The sequence below is a fragment of the Fomitiporia mediterranea genome, assembly GCF_000271605.1.
Source record: "Fomitiporia mediterranea MF3/22 unplaced genomic scaffold FOMMEscaffold_10, whole genome shotgun sequence".
Taxonomy (NCBI): Eukaryota; Fungi; Basidiomycota; class Agaricomycetes; order Hymenochaetales; family Hymenochaetaceae; genus Fomitiporia; species Fomitiporia mediterranea.
Window position 1 is genome coordinate 2,379,292 of NW_006760395.1, and position 14,718 is coordinate 2,394,009.

At 44.1% G+C, this 14,718-nt stretch overlaps 4 protein-coding genes across 4 annotated transcripts; 1 reads left to right on the forward strand and 3 right to left on the reverse strand.

Moving 5' to 3' along the window:
- Positions 1 to 238: 238 nt before the first annotated feature.
- Positions 239 to 1,497, reverse strand: FOMMEDRAFT_92669 (UbiA prenyltransferase; the record flags this gene model as incomplete). Its single annotated transcript, XM_007269627.1, has 7 exons — positions 239 to 333; positions 383 to 640; positions 690 to 706; positions 762 to 920; positions 1,073 to 1,190; positions 1,251 to 1,403; positions 1,461 to 1,497. Coding segments are annotated over 7 exons (837 nt in total), but the record flags the coding sequence as incomplete, so codon positions are not given.
- A 1,116-nt stretch (positions 1,498 to 2,613) lies between these two features.
- Positions 2,614 to 7,040, reverse strand: FOMMEDRAFT_22684 (S-adenosyl-L-methionine-dependent methyltransferase). Its single transcript, XM_007269628.1, has 21 exons — positions 6,867 to 7,040; positions 6,739 to 6,807; positions 6,559 to 6,685; positions 6,482 to 6,506; positions 6,053 to 6,427; positions 5,918 to 5,997; positions 5,712 to 5,863; positions 5,614 to 5,656; positions 5,550 to 5,561; positions 5,465 to 5,490; positions 5,241 to 5,399; positions 4,412 to 5,159; positions 4,287 to 4,359; positions 4,176 to 4,232; positions 3,999 to 4,119; positions 3,892 to 3,945; positions 3,604 to 3,827; positions 3,404 to 3,555; positions 3,278 to 3,332; positions 2,935 to 3,207; positions 2,614 to 2,882 (listed from the first exon to the last, which is right to left on the reverse strand). Exons 12-21 carry the CDS (start codon positions 4,661 to 4,663, stop codon positions 2,743 to 2,745), a joined length of 1,401 nt encoding a protein of 466 aa, XP_007269690.1. The 5' UTR covers positions 4,664 to 5,159; positions 5,241 to 5,399; positions 5,465 to 5,490; positions 5,550 to 5,561; positions 5,614 to 5,656; positions 5,712 to 5,863; positions 5,918 to 5,997; positions 6,053 to 6,427; positions 6,482 to 6,506; positions 6,559 to 6,685; positions 6,739 to 6,807; positions 6,867 to 7,040; the 3' UTR covers positions 2,614 to 2,742.
- Positions 7,041 to 7,421: 381 nt separating this feature from the next.
- On the reverse strand, positions 7,422 to 9,635 carry FOMMEDRAFT_22693 (high nitrogen upregulated cytochrome P450 monooxygenase 2). The gene is made up of 9 exons (XM_007269629.1): positions 9,303 to 9,635; positions 9,168 to 9,245; positions 8,878 to 9,112; positions 8,806 to 8,829; positions 8,673 to 8,747; positions 8,455 to 8,614; positions 8,147 to 8,397; positions 8,001 to 8,090; positions 7,422 to 7,946 (listed from the first exon to the last, which is right to left on the reverse strand). The coding sequence occupies exons 1-9, from the start codon at positions 9,490 to 9,492 to the stop codon at positions 7,544 to 7,546; spliced, it is 1,506 nt and encodes a 501-aa protein (XP_007269691.1). The 5' UTR covers positions 9,493 to 9,635; the 3' UTR covers positions 7,422 to 7,543.
- Positions 9,636 to 11,235: 1,600 nt separating this feature from the next.
- FOMMEDRAFT_148494 (uncharacterized protein) lies at positions 11,236 to 13,874 on the forward strand (the record flags this gene model as incomplete). The annotated part of the gene is made up of 16 exons (XM_007269630.1): positions 11,236 to 11,345; positions 11,411 to 11,474; positions 11,539 to 11,616; positions 11,668 to 11,803; positions 11,879 to 12,117; positions 12,182 to 12,236; positions 12,302 to 12,454; positions 12,510 to 12,535; positions 12,592 to 12,603; positions 12,659 to 12,701; positions 12,754 to 12,905; positions 12,959 to 13,038; positions 13,091 to 13,465; positions 13,521 to 13,545; positions 13,597 to 13,720; positions 13,776 to 13,874. The coding sequence occupies exons 7-16, from the start codon at positions 12,416 to 12,418 to the stop codon at positions 13,872 to 13,874; spliced, it is 975 nt and encodes a 324-aa protein (XP_007269692.1). The 5' UTR covers positions 11,236 to 11,345; positions 11,411 to 11,474; positions 11,539 to 11,616; positions 11,668 to 11,803; positions 11,879 to 12,117; positions 12,182 to 12,236; positions 12,302 to 12,415.
- Positions 13,875 to 14,718: the final 844 nt, after the last annotated feature.

Consider the following 14,718-nt stretch of genomic DNA (forward strand, 5'->3'; position numbering starts at 1 on the left):
GATAAATCCGGACTCGATACATTTGTGAAAGGGAGGAATATAGACAATCAAATACATGCTGAGCGGACCTGCTAGAGTAAAGCTCTGAATCTCAACTTAATATCTGGGAATAGATACACATCACCCACACTCCAGCTTCTAATTTGCGTAACTAGTAAATGATGTTGCATGGTTCACAAGGTATGATTGAACTACCGTTTCTAGTCTAAGACCGCAGTTGCCGAATTTTCGTCGATGCTTAATGAGAGCCGCTTTCCATAATCCGAACGTAATCAGCAAGTAACCCGCAAAAGATAAGTGCACCAAGATAGTAGGAGCTTCTCTTGAAGAACACTTTCTGAACGTCAGAAATAATAAAAGGGTTTAAGGCGAAAGGACTTACGCCAACAACTTTTTGGTGAGCTTTCGTCGAGATTGAGTATAGCCCAGGATATGTACAAAGCTACTCCGCCGACTGAAATTACCAAATACGGAAGCCCATGGCCGTTGATTGTTCCGAATGCATACAATGTAGAGAGAAGGCATATGGCAAAGAAACATGCCATCAGCTTTACTTTGCCTTCGAATAACAGTGCGGTTGACCAGATTCCGATCTTCCTGTCATCGATTCGATCTTGGCTACCATAAACAGTGTCTGTTCCTACGTTGTCAACTATCACGTTACGGAGTTGACTAGACGAGAATCGCACCGTAAAGCATTGTCCAGCTATCATATATTTCGGATGAGCGTGCAAAATATATACTCAACGAAATTTTCGTACCACCATAGTCCAGACATCATTATTGCTGCCGAACGAGTCATCGAATGTATGTCGTAGTTTATTTCGAACCAAGTAACGAGAAACCCGAAGTTAATTGCAACGCCTAGCCACGCTTGAGGCCAGTACGTGACTCTCTTGAAAAGTGGGTAGAGGCAAGATCTGAGTGGAGTGATAAACTCTCAGTCTCACGAGAAGTTCACAAGTATTGGAATGTACGAACAGAGGTAGAAGCTGAATCATTGCCGCTAAGAAACTTCGACAGAATTAACGAACTCGAGAAAGGTTTGGTTAAGTATCATGATCGTACTCACGCGATGTCCCTCAGAGTTGAAAAGAACAGTACATTCGCAAATAGCTGAAAAATGAAAAATACAAGCGCAGAAAGTACGGAGATCTTTCCCGAAGCTATCGGCCTATTCCTCGTTCGTTCTGGAACATAAACGGCAGTGAAGTAACGGGACGAATGTAAGTAACTGAGCGCAGACATACCTACTTCAGCATCAATCTTCCTGTCAAATATGTCATTGATTGTGCAGGCAGCGCTGCGCATGAGGAAGGCTCCGATGATACATTTCTGAAGCATCTGGACAAACACACTATACGGAAGTCTTACAGAATATGCAGCTGCCGTGAGCCCATACACTGTAAGATACACGCCTTAATCGTCAATTCCTTTTTGGTATCCATAGAGAAGCATACCATAAGGCCAGAGCACGGCCATTAACCCGGCAGGCTGAACACTCGAGTAAATAATCGTTGATAATATCGGTACTGAACAAGCTGCCTCTCACCTTGTGTATGCGCGTCAATTGTATGCATTGCCAAAACATTGTTCGTCACTAGTAATCAATGTAAAAGATAGGGCTTGACTGCTTCTTCGGAAGGGCTTTTAAACATTTGCATGATCTGGAACAACCGCTGAGTCTGGGGCGCATTTAAGACAAAAAAGATTTCATTGGGAGTGGATTTGGTAAGTACTCGGGGTCCATCGTCTATGTTGTTTGATGTATTCTTCCATCAGGTGTTAAAGAATTTGCCTAACAGTGATATGAGGAGGGCTACAACAGTTTGTTCTCCTACAAGATGCTCTGCAAGCGTGTGCGCGTATTGTTTCGCGGATCCGCTCAGAGTTATCAATGACGGCGGATCTTGTCTTAAGAGCTTCCCGAGATTTCTCGCCCGTCCTAATTGCAAAAAGATGAATATTCAATGTTTTTATCATTTAGGAGCTGAACAAAGAAGGTACCCTTGATTCGCATGAAGGCCTGCTGTTGTTCTGAAGCAAGAAGGCTTTCTAAGTTGAACACTGCAGCCACTTCCTCTTCTCCACTCCACAAGCAAGCGTCCATACCATACTTGCCAGAAGCCAACAATGATTATCCATTTTTGTACCTAAAATCATCGTGAATTTGACGTTTCCGCCCCGTTCAAAACTGGTACCAACAATGTGCTGATATTAATGTCAATCCCTCCCTCAAAGACTAAAACGACCCACCTAAATGTTTGCAATACTCTCCAAAGCGAATAAAGGATTAGCGTTATTGCCGTAGTTCTCATGCTGGTGACTTCATTGATCTTCCTAACAAAAGTCTGGTTCTTCCTGCGTATTCTTGGCCTGATGCGAATGCACGAAGCCTCAATGAGAAGTCGGGACCAATGCTGAAGTGCGGCAACGTCTCCAGCGCACTTTCTAGCTCCTTTCCTGAGAGCATCCTCCTAAGATTAACGACTCCCTCAATATCTTTACTGCTTCGTAGATACGCATGTTCTACCCGCTTAAACCCTTTATCGCATCAGACGAAGGCCATGCCGATAGTTTAATTAAGAACCACGTAGCTAGAACTCTAATCGTGCTTCATATATTTTCACGTATATTTTCACATGCTATTTCGAGGTACAACAGTAATAATGTCAAATAGGTGAAAGTTCGGCTAAGAAGCACTGTACGGACGGAATGCAGTGCCGACGATTTAGAATTTACTCACACCGGTACTGAGATCATAGCTGGCTTGAATATGGAGCTGCTCGAGTTCCTGCGAATTTCTTGTAGCTTCCATCCAGAGGAAGATAGAATATCTTTGAATCCACCAATTGTACGGTCTCCTGCATTCAAGACGCCGAATACCTTGTGCAAATTCGTGAGCTTGAGCTAAGAAGCTTGATTGAGTGGGACATACCGCGACATCCGCGGAATACGAAACAGCATTCGCTCCACCCATGTTCGAAAGAAGGGGAGCAGGCGGTCTCTCAATCTCGTCTCCGGAACCGCATGCATAATCAAGTATGTTATCGATGATCACAAGTTTAGTTGATGGACCTGCGGCATCGCGCAGTCGACGTAAGAGCATAATTGCATACTTGTCCGACCAGTCGTGAATGATCATCCTCAGGAGGAATACGGAAACAGGACCTGGTAGCTGAGGCTGCGCATCAAAGAAATCTGTTCCTACGAACGTGCCATTGCCAGTACATAAGTAGAAGAAAAACCATTCGGTGACCCGAAAGAAAAATTATACCGATGAACTGCATGTGACCATCAGAAACGTGACCAGGAAGATTCTCTTTCCAAAACTGTCAACAGTCAATTATGTCAATAGTTTGTCAAAAGCCACTAAGTACAACGACATAGAATAATCACGCACTCGCTTTGCCTCCTCGACTACGAGTGGCCTGTCCTCGAGAACTATACGCAGTCTGGGATGTGCCTTTGCGATTTCAAGTGAAACGTGTCCCAGCCCTCCGCCAACATCAACGACGATACCATCTTCGGGCAGAGTGGCCCAGTCGAATCCTGGACAGGATTCTAAGTACGGTTCTTCCATGCGAAATTGCATCATACCTGCTAAGATCGACTCTGGCGTGTGCATTCTGTTGGCTGTTGTCATTACAATAGCAAACCTCTTTCGGCGAAACTGCTCCGTCGGCCTGTCATAGTACTCGAAAAGCGTCTCCGTTGTCTTCATTGCCTTTTGCAAGGCGGCACAGTTCGGCTCGTCAGAGAATTTCGTATCCGGCTCAGTCATAGCCTCGACAAGATATGCACCGGATTTCAGACATTCGTCAGCTCTGATAAATTAGCGACAACCCACGTTGACAATGGTAAGACAAGAAGGGAGTCGTAGGCACGCACCCATAGCCTGCAAGCCCTGACATCCCGTTAGAATTATCGTGTTTTGTGCTCGGTCTGTAAGTAGATCTTCAACCGACGTTGTTTGACTGATCTAGAAACTAACTTACTCAAAGTCTTTCGTGATCTGCTTTCCGGTGTCCAGCAGTGACGACAGGAGGTTGTTCGCGAAAACTTCAGGCCTTGCTTCGCGGAACCAATGCTCTGTTGCGAGATAACGTAAAATACGCGCTATGGGTACAGGTGAACATTTCTTCGATGTGCGCAGGTTATGATTAACTACTCACAAAGCTTTTGCGGTTGCATATTACTTTTAGCGGCTATCTCGTTAATGTGTAGTCCCTGTAAATTGTATACGTGAGCATCTAATCCATGTCAATATGGTTTGCTCATCACCTCTGGACCAGCATCTCGAAGAATCTCCGCCACGTTGCCTGCTTCAGCAACGCCAAGTGCAGCGGGTAACGTATACTAATATTTGATCGATTCAGTTTGCGAGTCATTAGAGCTTGTCTTCAAGTACCTTAAAAGCTGACAGTGTCATTGTAGCTGCAGGCGGACGCACAGTTGCAAGCAACTGCGATGCCGCCGCCACAATGAGGTTGATGGACTGAGCGACTGATGGGTCATTCCGTATTCCTTGAGGTGTAAACTCGGACGGGTGGATTGGGTCGTTGAGAGATGGGAAACCCTTTCCGGTCTTCTCACAGACGGAGCAGATGCTGTTAATAGCTGATGAGATAATGTTCCCAAGTGCTTTCAGGTCGTCGGTCATGGCGGAGAGTCAATATCACAATGTTGTGCACGAGGGTCGGAATGCTTATAATGCGTGCGTTATAAGAAGTGCGGAAAGGTGCGGAGGAAAAGCGAACAGACTATTTTGCGGATACTTCGGAAGCCTGATTCATGATAAGTGCATATAGCCCCTATTGACGCTCGTCAGCACTCTGACCCAGTCTGCAGTTCCACTGTTACTTTGCAGATTTTGGAGAAATGAAACAGACCCTATTCGAAGTTGCAGAATACGCTATTTTCATGCCTTCGGCATGTTTGAAATCGGCCGCGGCTCCTCGCCCCCAAGGCACCCTAGATACCAATCTTTGTGGCTCATTCTATCATGACATTTATAGATCCGTTTCCCAAACTTAAGGTTCATCATACTAGCTCCGCAACGGAGTTCTAAGGTGCATATGGATCACGGAAGAAGATTGCGAATATACTGTCTCTATCTCGCATGCATCTAATCAGGTTATGTGTGAGATCATGTGAAGGTAATTATAGCATTCGTTGTGCGACCTTGATCTGAGAAGTCTATCGGCGCGCAATACAAACCGCCACTCTGTTCCCGATAGTTAAAGTCAGGTTTGCTTCGCACTGTAAAAGCCGGATCGTGCAACCCGTCTACTCATTAGCAGTGCACCCCTTCGAGCAATCACTGTAACTGTTGGGATCCCTGACAAGCTCGATCCAAAATGAGTACCACTCCTGCGATACCCTCTTTGGATTCTACAGTGAGCAAGAGAACTATTTTCTCGCTGATACGGGCCGGTATTTCTAATAACATTGCAATTTGCAGATTGGTCTTCTAGTTCTTGGCGGGTTGTGAGTTTCTTATCTACTTTTCATCATATCGCAAATGTCTAACTGGCCACTGCATTGAGATTTTCAATGGCGTACGTTCTTTTTTATTGTGATGGAGTATCGACCTTAACTTTCGCCTCTCAGCTTATGGGGTGCATCCGCCGTACAGTTATATTACTACGTAGAGGTATACAAATTCTTTTTGACATTATGGGCTCGTTATTAACTGGAAATACAAACAGAGATATGTGAAAACAGATAAATGGCAACTTCAAGCCTACGTTATTTTCATATGGGTACTGGACGCTGTCCACCAGGCCATTCTATGTAGCACGGTGTATATCCTTTTTGTCAAGCACTTCGCCGATGTTTCCTTCCTGAATCATATCCCACCGTAAGAAGTCTAGTCAAACTCCCGTTTTACGACAGTTATAACTTGTAATTTTAGTGGTACGACAACGGTCATTATTCTTCAGGCCCTGGTCGATGCATTTGTTCAAATCCTTTTCGTGATGCGGATTTGGTATTGTGCGTCCTCAGTTGTATTTAATTATTTTCAAACCATCAACTTACAAGTTTCAAGTGAGCGACAGGAGCTACTTGCTGACAGGGTTTAACGCAATATTGATTGCCGCGCTTCTCGCACTCAACCTCGCTTTCTTCGGACAATGCGTCGGCCTTGTCTCGTTTCAGCAGCTTGCGGCAATTCAAAATTTCATCACGGCGTTGAACGCTCTTATTGCATTCGTTGATTCCACCATTGCAGTGACACTTGTTGTCCTCCTTCTCCGCCGGCGTTCTCATTTCAAATCTACAGATTCTGTTGTGAAACGCCTTATTATGTACAGTATCAGCACTGGTCTTATCACGGGTCTCTGGAGCATCGTAGGTCTTGTTGGTGTCGTCGTGATGCCTGCATCTAACTTGGATGTGTTTGTGGACTGGATTCTACCGAGACGTAAGTTTTACTATTTTCGTTTTCCCTTACTATTTACTAATTAACTTCAACAAGTATATGTCAACTGCCTACTTGCCTCGTAAGTAACTAACTCCGGCTCGATGTGAGGATGTGCATTGACCTCGATACAGATTGAACTCCAGAGCCAATCTTCGAAACGAGCTTGCAGACACCTCTTCCCGTGGAAAGACGATTCATCTATCCACATTTGACCACAGCAATATTAGGAGCAATGGCAGTGTGACTGTTGCTAACGATGTGAGTGGTTAACAGATTGTGAATTTGAAGAATCCTTTAACAATTCGTTTCAGAATCCTTCCCGGAGTGGACTCAATGTCAAGGTTGATATAAGCACAATCGATGATTTCGATGGGCAAGCCGTGCGTATATTTAAATCTTTAAGGAAAGTAATTGTTCATTGATCAGCTGTGTTTATCAGGGCTTCAACCGATCTACGTCGAAAGTGTAGTCAGAACCGAAGAGTACTGTCATTTGGACCGTGGACCACCTGAATCCGCGACCATTAGTGTAATGATTACTGTTGTTAGTATGCCTGTACTTTTATCCGTTTGGTACGACGTCCTTGCGAATATATGCATGCTCTGCTTGTGATTTAGGTAACGTTCTCTCGACAAAACGTTCACCAATATTGCACACTTTTTCTATTTGGTTTCACAATGAGAAGAGTAACGGTGTTAAGATGAGTATTCGAAATTCAACTCATCGTGCTCTTGGTTCGAGTTTTTTTTTGGCATTCTTGAACTAGGCCGGTAACGGTCGTTTCTAGGACGAGCACAATACATTTTCATGTTCAAGGAGCCGGATCACGCAGGCGGATCATGTAAAGAGAAGAAATCCCCAAGAAAGGTTTAGAGGGAGGGAAACTGAAGACATTCTCGCATTTCTATGGTGCTGATTTCTCAAAGTGAATCTTCATTTGGCGATATTCAAGGTGGAAATGATTAGTGTTTCTGAGTCTTCATTAGCTAGTCATGCCATCTATTCAGTTCGACCGTAAATCGATATACATGTAGATCGCTTTTTGTCTCGGAAGTGCCAAATTACTTTATGTGGACGTACTGTGAGGCCTGATAACGACTGCATCACATTGTACATTTAATAGCGTCTTTCTAAAGTAACTACGAGCCTCCCGACATGCGCAATATAGAAATCTTTTCTCTCCTCGTCCCAATAATTTTTGTTAAGTTTATGAGCGAGACGCATGTTGAACCGCTGTATCATCCGTACTATTACCATGCGCATCTCCAGCATCGCTAAGTTCTTCCCTACACAGCTTGTCGGGCCGTACAAAAACGAGAGGAATGCAGATGCGTTCGTATTGAACTTCGTCTGACGACCCAGGCGATCGTGGTTATCGCTTACTGATTCAGGTTTCTCTGGTTCGAGTATGCGAAGCCAGCGTTCGGGAATAAACGAGCTCGTGTCCGGAGAGAAGTACTTCTGGTCTCTCTGAATAGTAAACGCAGGAATCTGGACAGCAGTACCACCGGGAATAATTCTAAATAGTGACACTAATATTTAGACGAGTTCGACAGTCACGACATGGACATACCGGTTTCCGACACAACATTCAGCAGAAACGGGGAAGGATGCTCGCTGTAACCTCGACGCAACTGGAGGATGAAGCCTCAGCGACTCATGTCTAATTATCCGGTTAGACTTAGGTGCGACCTTCTCTCAGATGGAAAGACAACTTACATAACGCAGGTAAGGTAGTTCATTTTGTTAACTTCTTTCATGTTGATATCATCGAACCTGCGAGACGGTGGTAACAAATCATCCACCTCCGCTTTCAACTTTGTGTAGACTTCTTCGTGTGTGAGAATATAGAAAAAGATAGTAGCCAAGGTTGTCGATGTAGTATCCGATCCTGCGGTGATAGCGAGGAAAGCATCTGAGGCAAGCTCTGAAAGGGGTACGTTTTTTGGAAGCTCCCTTTCTTCGTGTAGCTGCAATTCAAGGGTCACGACTATCCAGGACAAGATTCTTCTTGTTTTTCGACTCACCAAATAATGAAATAGATCTTTTCTAGCCGAGCCTTTATGCATCCGCGCCAGTAATGTTTTAGTGGCGAATTGCCGGTACTGTGATATCTTTCTTGTAAAATAAGGAATACGCTGAACGACAGCTCCGAGCCATGGTACGTGTTCTAGAAACGCGATATTTCTATCAAAAAGCAGTCCTGAGCAAAATCCGTCGTACTGATGCTGCAATAATCACGAACCTTGCGCTTGCATGAATTAGCTCCAGATATCTGTCCTTGTCGCCGTCTCTCATAAGTTCGAACCCTCCGCCAAATCTGCACAACAGAATCGGATCACTGTCCTTGAGTAACGAGAATAAGTTAAATAACCCACGTGATATCTGCCATGGTATCGAACCTGAAAACGGATGACTACGATTTTAAACTGTACAAGACAATCACTTACGAAAATAGCCTGAACCAGTATGCTAAGTCGATTTCTTTAGAGTGATTAGAGAACCGCTCCAGAATACTCAAAAGCTGTTCTGTCCGTCTAAATACGACGATCTCGTGCTCTTGCAAGGCATTTGTACTAAACGCCTTCATCCATGCCTTCCGCCTGCGAGCGTGCTCAGACGGGTTCAGAGTCGTTACAAGAGAATGCGCAGTCGACGAATTGGGGGGACTCCGGCCTTCATACACTATGATAGAACGAACGGTCAACGGCGCGAACTGAGGAGAAGTGGAATGTATTACTTGGACCTCTGGGCATTCCTTTAGGGCCGAGTATGTCTAGGGCAACGTCAACATCCGATACCGAAATTTCGTTTGGTCCTTGGCAAGTAGACGTGAATAATCTTTTCAAAATTTTAAGGAATATCAAACTCTCACCAACGCGTACGAATGAGCCATACTGTTCGTGAAGATCCTGATACCATAGATGTTGTTTCCCAGACGTTGCTACCCAGACAAGGTAGAATCTTGATATCCTTGGAAGAAGCGGGCCGGGATAACTGGCTAATGGATGAAAAGGAGACAAGCGATACAAAGCAACAAAGAAAAGAATTAAGCTGTAGTACATGAAATATCCGATCAGGAGAGATAAAATTGAGATATGAAAATCTTTGGTGGTAAGAATTGTAACACATGGAGCAATGACGAGCAACATTATTGTCGATACCAATTGTTCTGGTCGAATTTCCCATTTGTGGTATATAATGAAGGTCGTCTACCAAAACCACAAATAAGGAAATGGTGTCTCGTTCCGAGAAAACACTCACAAAGGAGCAAAGGAATAGAACTAAATAGCTCATTCTTGCGGGAGCGTTTGAGGCCTGTCGTACGTTTCGTACACTTTTGACGGTTCATAAACTCCTAGTAATACTTTTAGCTTGAAAATTGTGCTTCTTCACGCGCAACAACTCACGGGATATCCTAACCAGTGTTCGCCTTCACACGTATGAACGTAACGCACCTGCAAGCAGTCACCTTCCTAAACTTTAACTAGCATGCAAGTGGACAATTTGATTTACTGACCTGTTCACAATCAAGTCTCGAAGATGGAGATAGATTCCTGAGACACTAATCAATCAAAAGTATTCCATCATACTTCGACGTCGTTCCGGCCAGTCAAAAATTCCCGAACTCCCACTGATGCTAAATCGATTTGTCGCAACTTTCCACGACTTATTGCGAAGTCGGCTGTGCCAGCAGACCGAGTACTAGCTTCCATCCGAACCTGGCTTCCTCGAAGACGTTCGGAAGCATCTTCATTTGATGCCTAGTACCATAGCCACCAGTACGGGAACTCTTGGCTTTCGACGTTAGTGCGTCCACAGCGGCTCGCACATTTGCCTGGTCATGCCCGGAAACGCTCGGTGACCTCGGGAACTCAAAAATTCCTATTGATAGTCTCAATTGTCGTGCCTAACTGTTTACCGAGCTCGGTTGCATGCCTTTACAGGGAGTACTTCTATTTTGTCAGCTGTCTCGAACCATTATTGTACATGTACCGCAGTTTGATAAGTACGTGAAACTTAAAAACGACGTTTCTGGGTGAACCTGTTAACGTCCAAATGTAAAATCATCAGCACGTCCACATGGAGACATCAACCTAACAAAATGCAGATACGTACAACCATCATCGCATCCCACAACATCTGGTCTACACCACATCTGGCGACTTCCACATATCATCAACATCACGGAGAACTCGCACACGACAGAAATCCCCGGGAAAGCATCCATCGAAGTCCGTCCCGATATGTTTAACGGGCTAAAAATAATGCCACAGCTACAGAGAATGCTAGTTAAGGCAATCAACGGTATTGTGTATCTGCCAGAAACGAACCTCCGACAATAGTGACTTGTTTGAAGTATTACTGTAAATGCTAACTACCGCTAAGCAACGCTTCCTCATGAGGCACCATTTGCGCGAGGGAAGTCCGCGAAGCCAAGTCTTGCGCGTGTTTCTTCAGGCGGGGGCAGTCATCGAGGAAATACCACATACGACTTCAAGCTGTTAAAGTGGCCTGTTCGATGGATGGATAGCAGGGATCGCCCAAAAACATCAATTCATTCATGTATCATAATATACACCCACAGAATAGGCGTAAATATGACTGAAATTATCGGGAAATTGAGATAGAAAATGGGATGCTGAGGGGGAAAAGTCGACGATAAAAATTAAATTTAACCACACTTTTAATTCTTTATTACATAATATTAGCTGAGTCATCACCCTACAGACGTAACGCTCAACCTGTCTTGCTTGTCCATCCGTTCATCTGAATTTCCCCTCGATATATTAGATCTGTATAATTGGCGAAAGTAGGATGTTAGTGTGGCATTCTCTGTTTGAAAATGTTACTCGGCCAGGTGCGGAGCTCTAAGAATACACTGCAATGCCGAAGAAACGGTCGTCACAAAGTACCCGTATGTCTTCCCGGTCTCCTGTCTGAACGTTCTTCTCTTGACTGAGGCAATGGCTCATTCTCCAGAACATTTCCCGATGCGACTAAGTTGCGTGCCATAGGTCCGGTGAAAGAGGCACATATGACCAAAGTGCGCTCTTCCGACCAACCCTTTCGCTTGCCCAATACCTTTTCCGTTGAAGCTGTATATATAGTTCACCTTCCGCCCGAAGTTTGATAGTCCAGAACACTTGGAGAGCCGCACCCCGAACACCGTTCTGTGTACTATATTCGTGAGTCGGTCATCCATAACTTAGTTTATTCTAAGCCGAAAATTGAAACAGTGGAGATCTCGGACAAATACTTTCGTCATCTGCTCGCAGAGACTTGGACGGGCCGCTTTGTCCTCTAGGTTACGGCTTGTTGTTCCATTCTATTCTGCTCAAGAGGCAAAATAAGAGTTTTTCAATTGCTCCCGAGGTGAACAAGTAATTTCATTGATATCACGTGGACATGGAAACTGAGGATTTCGATGGCTGGAAAATCCTTGTGAAGGCGAAGTCCCACATAAAGCAAGTAGGACATCTAGGATATAGCTTGCCGCGCATTGATGGAGCTCAGGAGGGTATGGCTGTTTCGGATGTTATGGTGCTCGAAAGCATCCACTCTATCTCTTCATGAAACCTTCGCACCGACTCGGGAATGCCGTCCTTAGTTTCGGCCTCATGGTGGCGGGCATTGACAATGAGTACTCCGCATGCACTCTACTTCTCGCGCCACCATGTGATTAGAGAGTAGGTTAAAATTGCTTCTGTGTTGTTCAGGTTCCACGGACCTAAAGCTCACATTCAGATGCAGTGCAGTTAAAGATATGACGGAACACGAGAATTGGGGCTACATTTGATTCATGGTCGTTAGTGCGATTGTTCAATGAGGAGACTCTTCTTTTAATACGGAAACGACTTGTATGCAACGCAGAAGCTGGATACGCTTTAGCGTTCAGAGAACTATAAGAGAATATCCTAGATTGACATCCGACTTACGCAAATCTGCAAATAATTCACGTCAATTTTGATCTCGATTCAGGGAGGTATGGCTGACAGTGCGAGTATGCCATCTCTGGATAGCACTGTACGTAGATTATCACAATGGTCTCGGATGTCACCAATGGTACTGACCCTGACAGATCGGACTCTTGCTTCTCACTGGCCTGTAAGACACTTTCAATCTTCGAGAGATGAACATCAGCTGAACAACCGGATTACCAGGTTTTCTATGGGGTATGTTGTCTCCGTCCATGCCTTATTGATTCAGTCCCGCTAATCGAATAATCAGACTGTGGGGTGCATCGGTGGTCCAACTGTACTATTACATTGAGGTTTGTCGTATGCTGTCTATCAATCGGAAACGTCTAATGTGAGAACTGGTAGAAATATTGGAGGCTGGACAAATGGCATCTCCAGCTGTACGCTTTATTTACATGGATACTTGACACCGTTCATCAAGGAATCCTCTGCCACACTGTGTACATACTTTTTGTGAAGCATTTCGCAGACACCTCTTTCTTGAACCATGTGCCCAAGTGAGGGTACTCAGCAGTAACTAGACGCATTCGCTCATGTCCTATCTACCCAGGAATAACCAGATAACTGTCATCCTTCAAGCTTTAGTTGACACACTTGTGCAAGTTCTCTTTGTCACGAGAATTTGGTATCGTACGTGTTAGTCCACCACCTCACTAAGTTAAACTCACCATATTCTTCGTAGTGAGTAACAAGAACGTTATCCTGACGGGTATTAACATATTGCTCATTTCGGCACTACTTACTGTCAACCTCATTTTCTGCGGAAAGGCCTTCAATTTCACGAACTTTGGGCAATTGGCGACACTCCAAGGCCTTATTATCGCTCTTAACACCCTAATCACTCTTGTCGACACCGTCATCGCACTTACTCTCGTCGTCCTACTTCGGCGCCAACGGTCCCGGTGCAAAGCTACAGAGTCGGTCGTGAAGCGCTTGATTATGTACAGCATAAGCACAGGTCTCATCACGGGATTGTGGAGTCTTATCGGCCTTGCCGGAGCAATTGCATTGCCCACGTCTAATTTGGATGCATTTGTTGATCTTGTTCTACCAAGACGTAAGCATCCCGTTGTCTGTGATTGTAATAAACTGTTTGACAAAGCACGTTTCAGTCTATGTGAACTGCATGCTCGCATCGTTCGTGCCTATTGTCATTTTGACATACACTACCATCTGACAGGATTTCAGGTTGAATGCAAGGGAGAACCTTCGTAGCGAACTCGCAAGTGGCTCTGCGCGCGGAAATACAATACAGCTCAGCACATTCGATACCATTGCTAGAACAGTGGAGAGCACGCCAGTAGCTAGCGATGTAAGTTCTGTAAAGAACTTTTATACTCCACAGATTCCTTACTCTAGCATTTCAGAATTCTATTAAGGTCAATGGCACTGTTGATTCGCTTCAAGACGTCGAAGATTATTATCCTTCTGGGTATCCTACAAAGCGTGCTGCGACAGATCTTTGAATACGGCCAGGTTGCGATGGGGCTCGTCCCAAATGCAGGGACCGGATTTGTACCAAGAATTTTGTCAGGCTGCTCATTGAATATTGTATCGATGATCACGATTTGTAAAGTTACTAAACATTTGTATCCGCTGATTTGATGCCAGTAACATGGCTCTCATCACTTGACGACCAGCTTGGCACACTGCACATTCAACACTTGGAGCCAACAGTAACAAGAATCGGTGTTATCTGCTGCTATTTTTGTCGTTGTACCACTACAGCAAACGCCCACATCCTTCACGGCGTCTCTTCAGCACACTAGCTTAAATCCTGTAGAAGTTGAATCATCCTTTGGAAACTGTTGTGACGCAGGTGAGATCCATGGGGATGTAAATGCATACAATGATGGCAATGACCTAAGGAGCGACTACTGTGTACAACCCTTCATCGGGAAAAAGTCTAAAAGGTTATATTACATTATAATGGTGTGAAAAAAGTAAAAAAAGTAAAAAAAGTAAAAAAAGTAAAAAAAGTAATTTGCATATTATCGGACCTCGATTTCTGATAAAGTAGTACAACATTGTATAAGGTACTGTAAGGTTTATGAATGTAATAAAAGTACATAAGGGTAATACCCCTTTTAAACATATAAAATGCATAATATCAGACCTCCCTTTTTTGAAATGTATTGTAAGGATTACCAAGTTTTGAAAGGGTAATATATATTTGTAATGTTTTACAGACTATACATAGTTATTATTCCTTAATAATAATAATTTTCCCTTACATCCATTCATTATTAAAATAACAAAAATCAATTATATTAAAATATTTGTACTAATACATCATTATCTACAATAATT

Coding starts and splice junctions, on each gene's coding strand:
- FOMMEDRAFT_22684 (XM_007269628.1), bottom strand. CDS start 4,663: ATGACCGACGACCTGAAAGCACTTGGGAACATTATCTCATCAGCTATT. Junction 4,360..4,411: donor TGACACTGTCAGCTTTTAAG/GTACTTGAAGAC, acceptor ATCAAATATTAG/TATACGTTACCCGCTGCACT. Junction 3,208..3,277: donor TGGTCACATGCAGTTCATCG/GTATAATTTTTC, acceptor GCACGTTCGTAG/GAACAGATTTCTTTGATGCG.
- FOMMEDRAFT_22693 (XM_007269629.1), bottom strand. CDS start 9,492: ATGTACTACAGCTTAATTCTTTTCTTTGTTGCTTTGTATCGCTTGTCT. Junction 8,091..8,146: donor AACTACCTTACCTGCGTTAT/GTAAGTTGTCTT, acceptor CCGGATAATTAG/ACATGAGTCGCTGAGGCTTC. Junction 7,947..8,000: donor GAATGTTGTGTCGGAAACCG/GTATGTCCATGT, acceptor GTCACTATTTAG/AATTATTCCCGGTGGTACTG.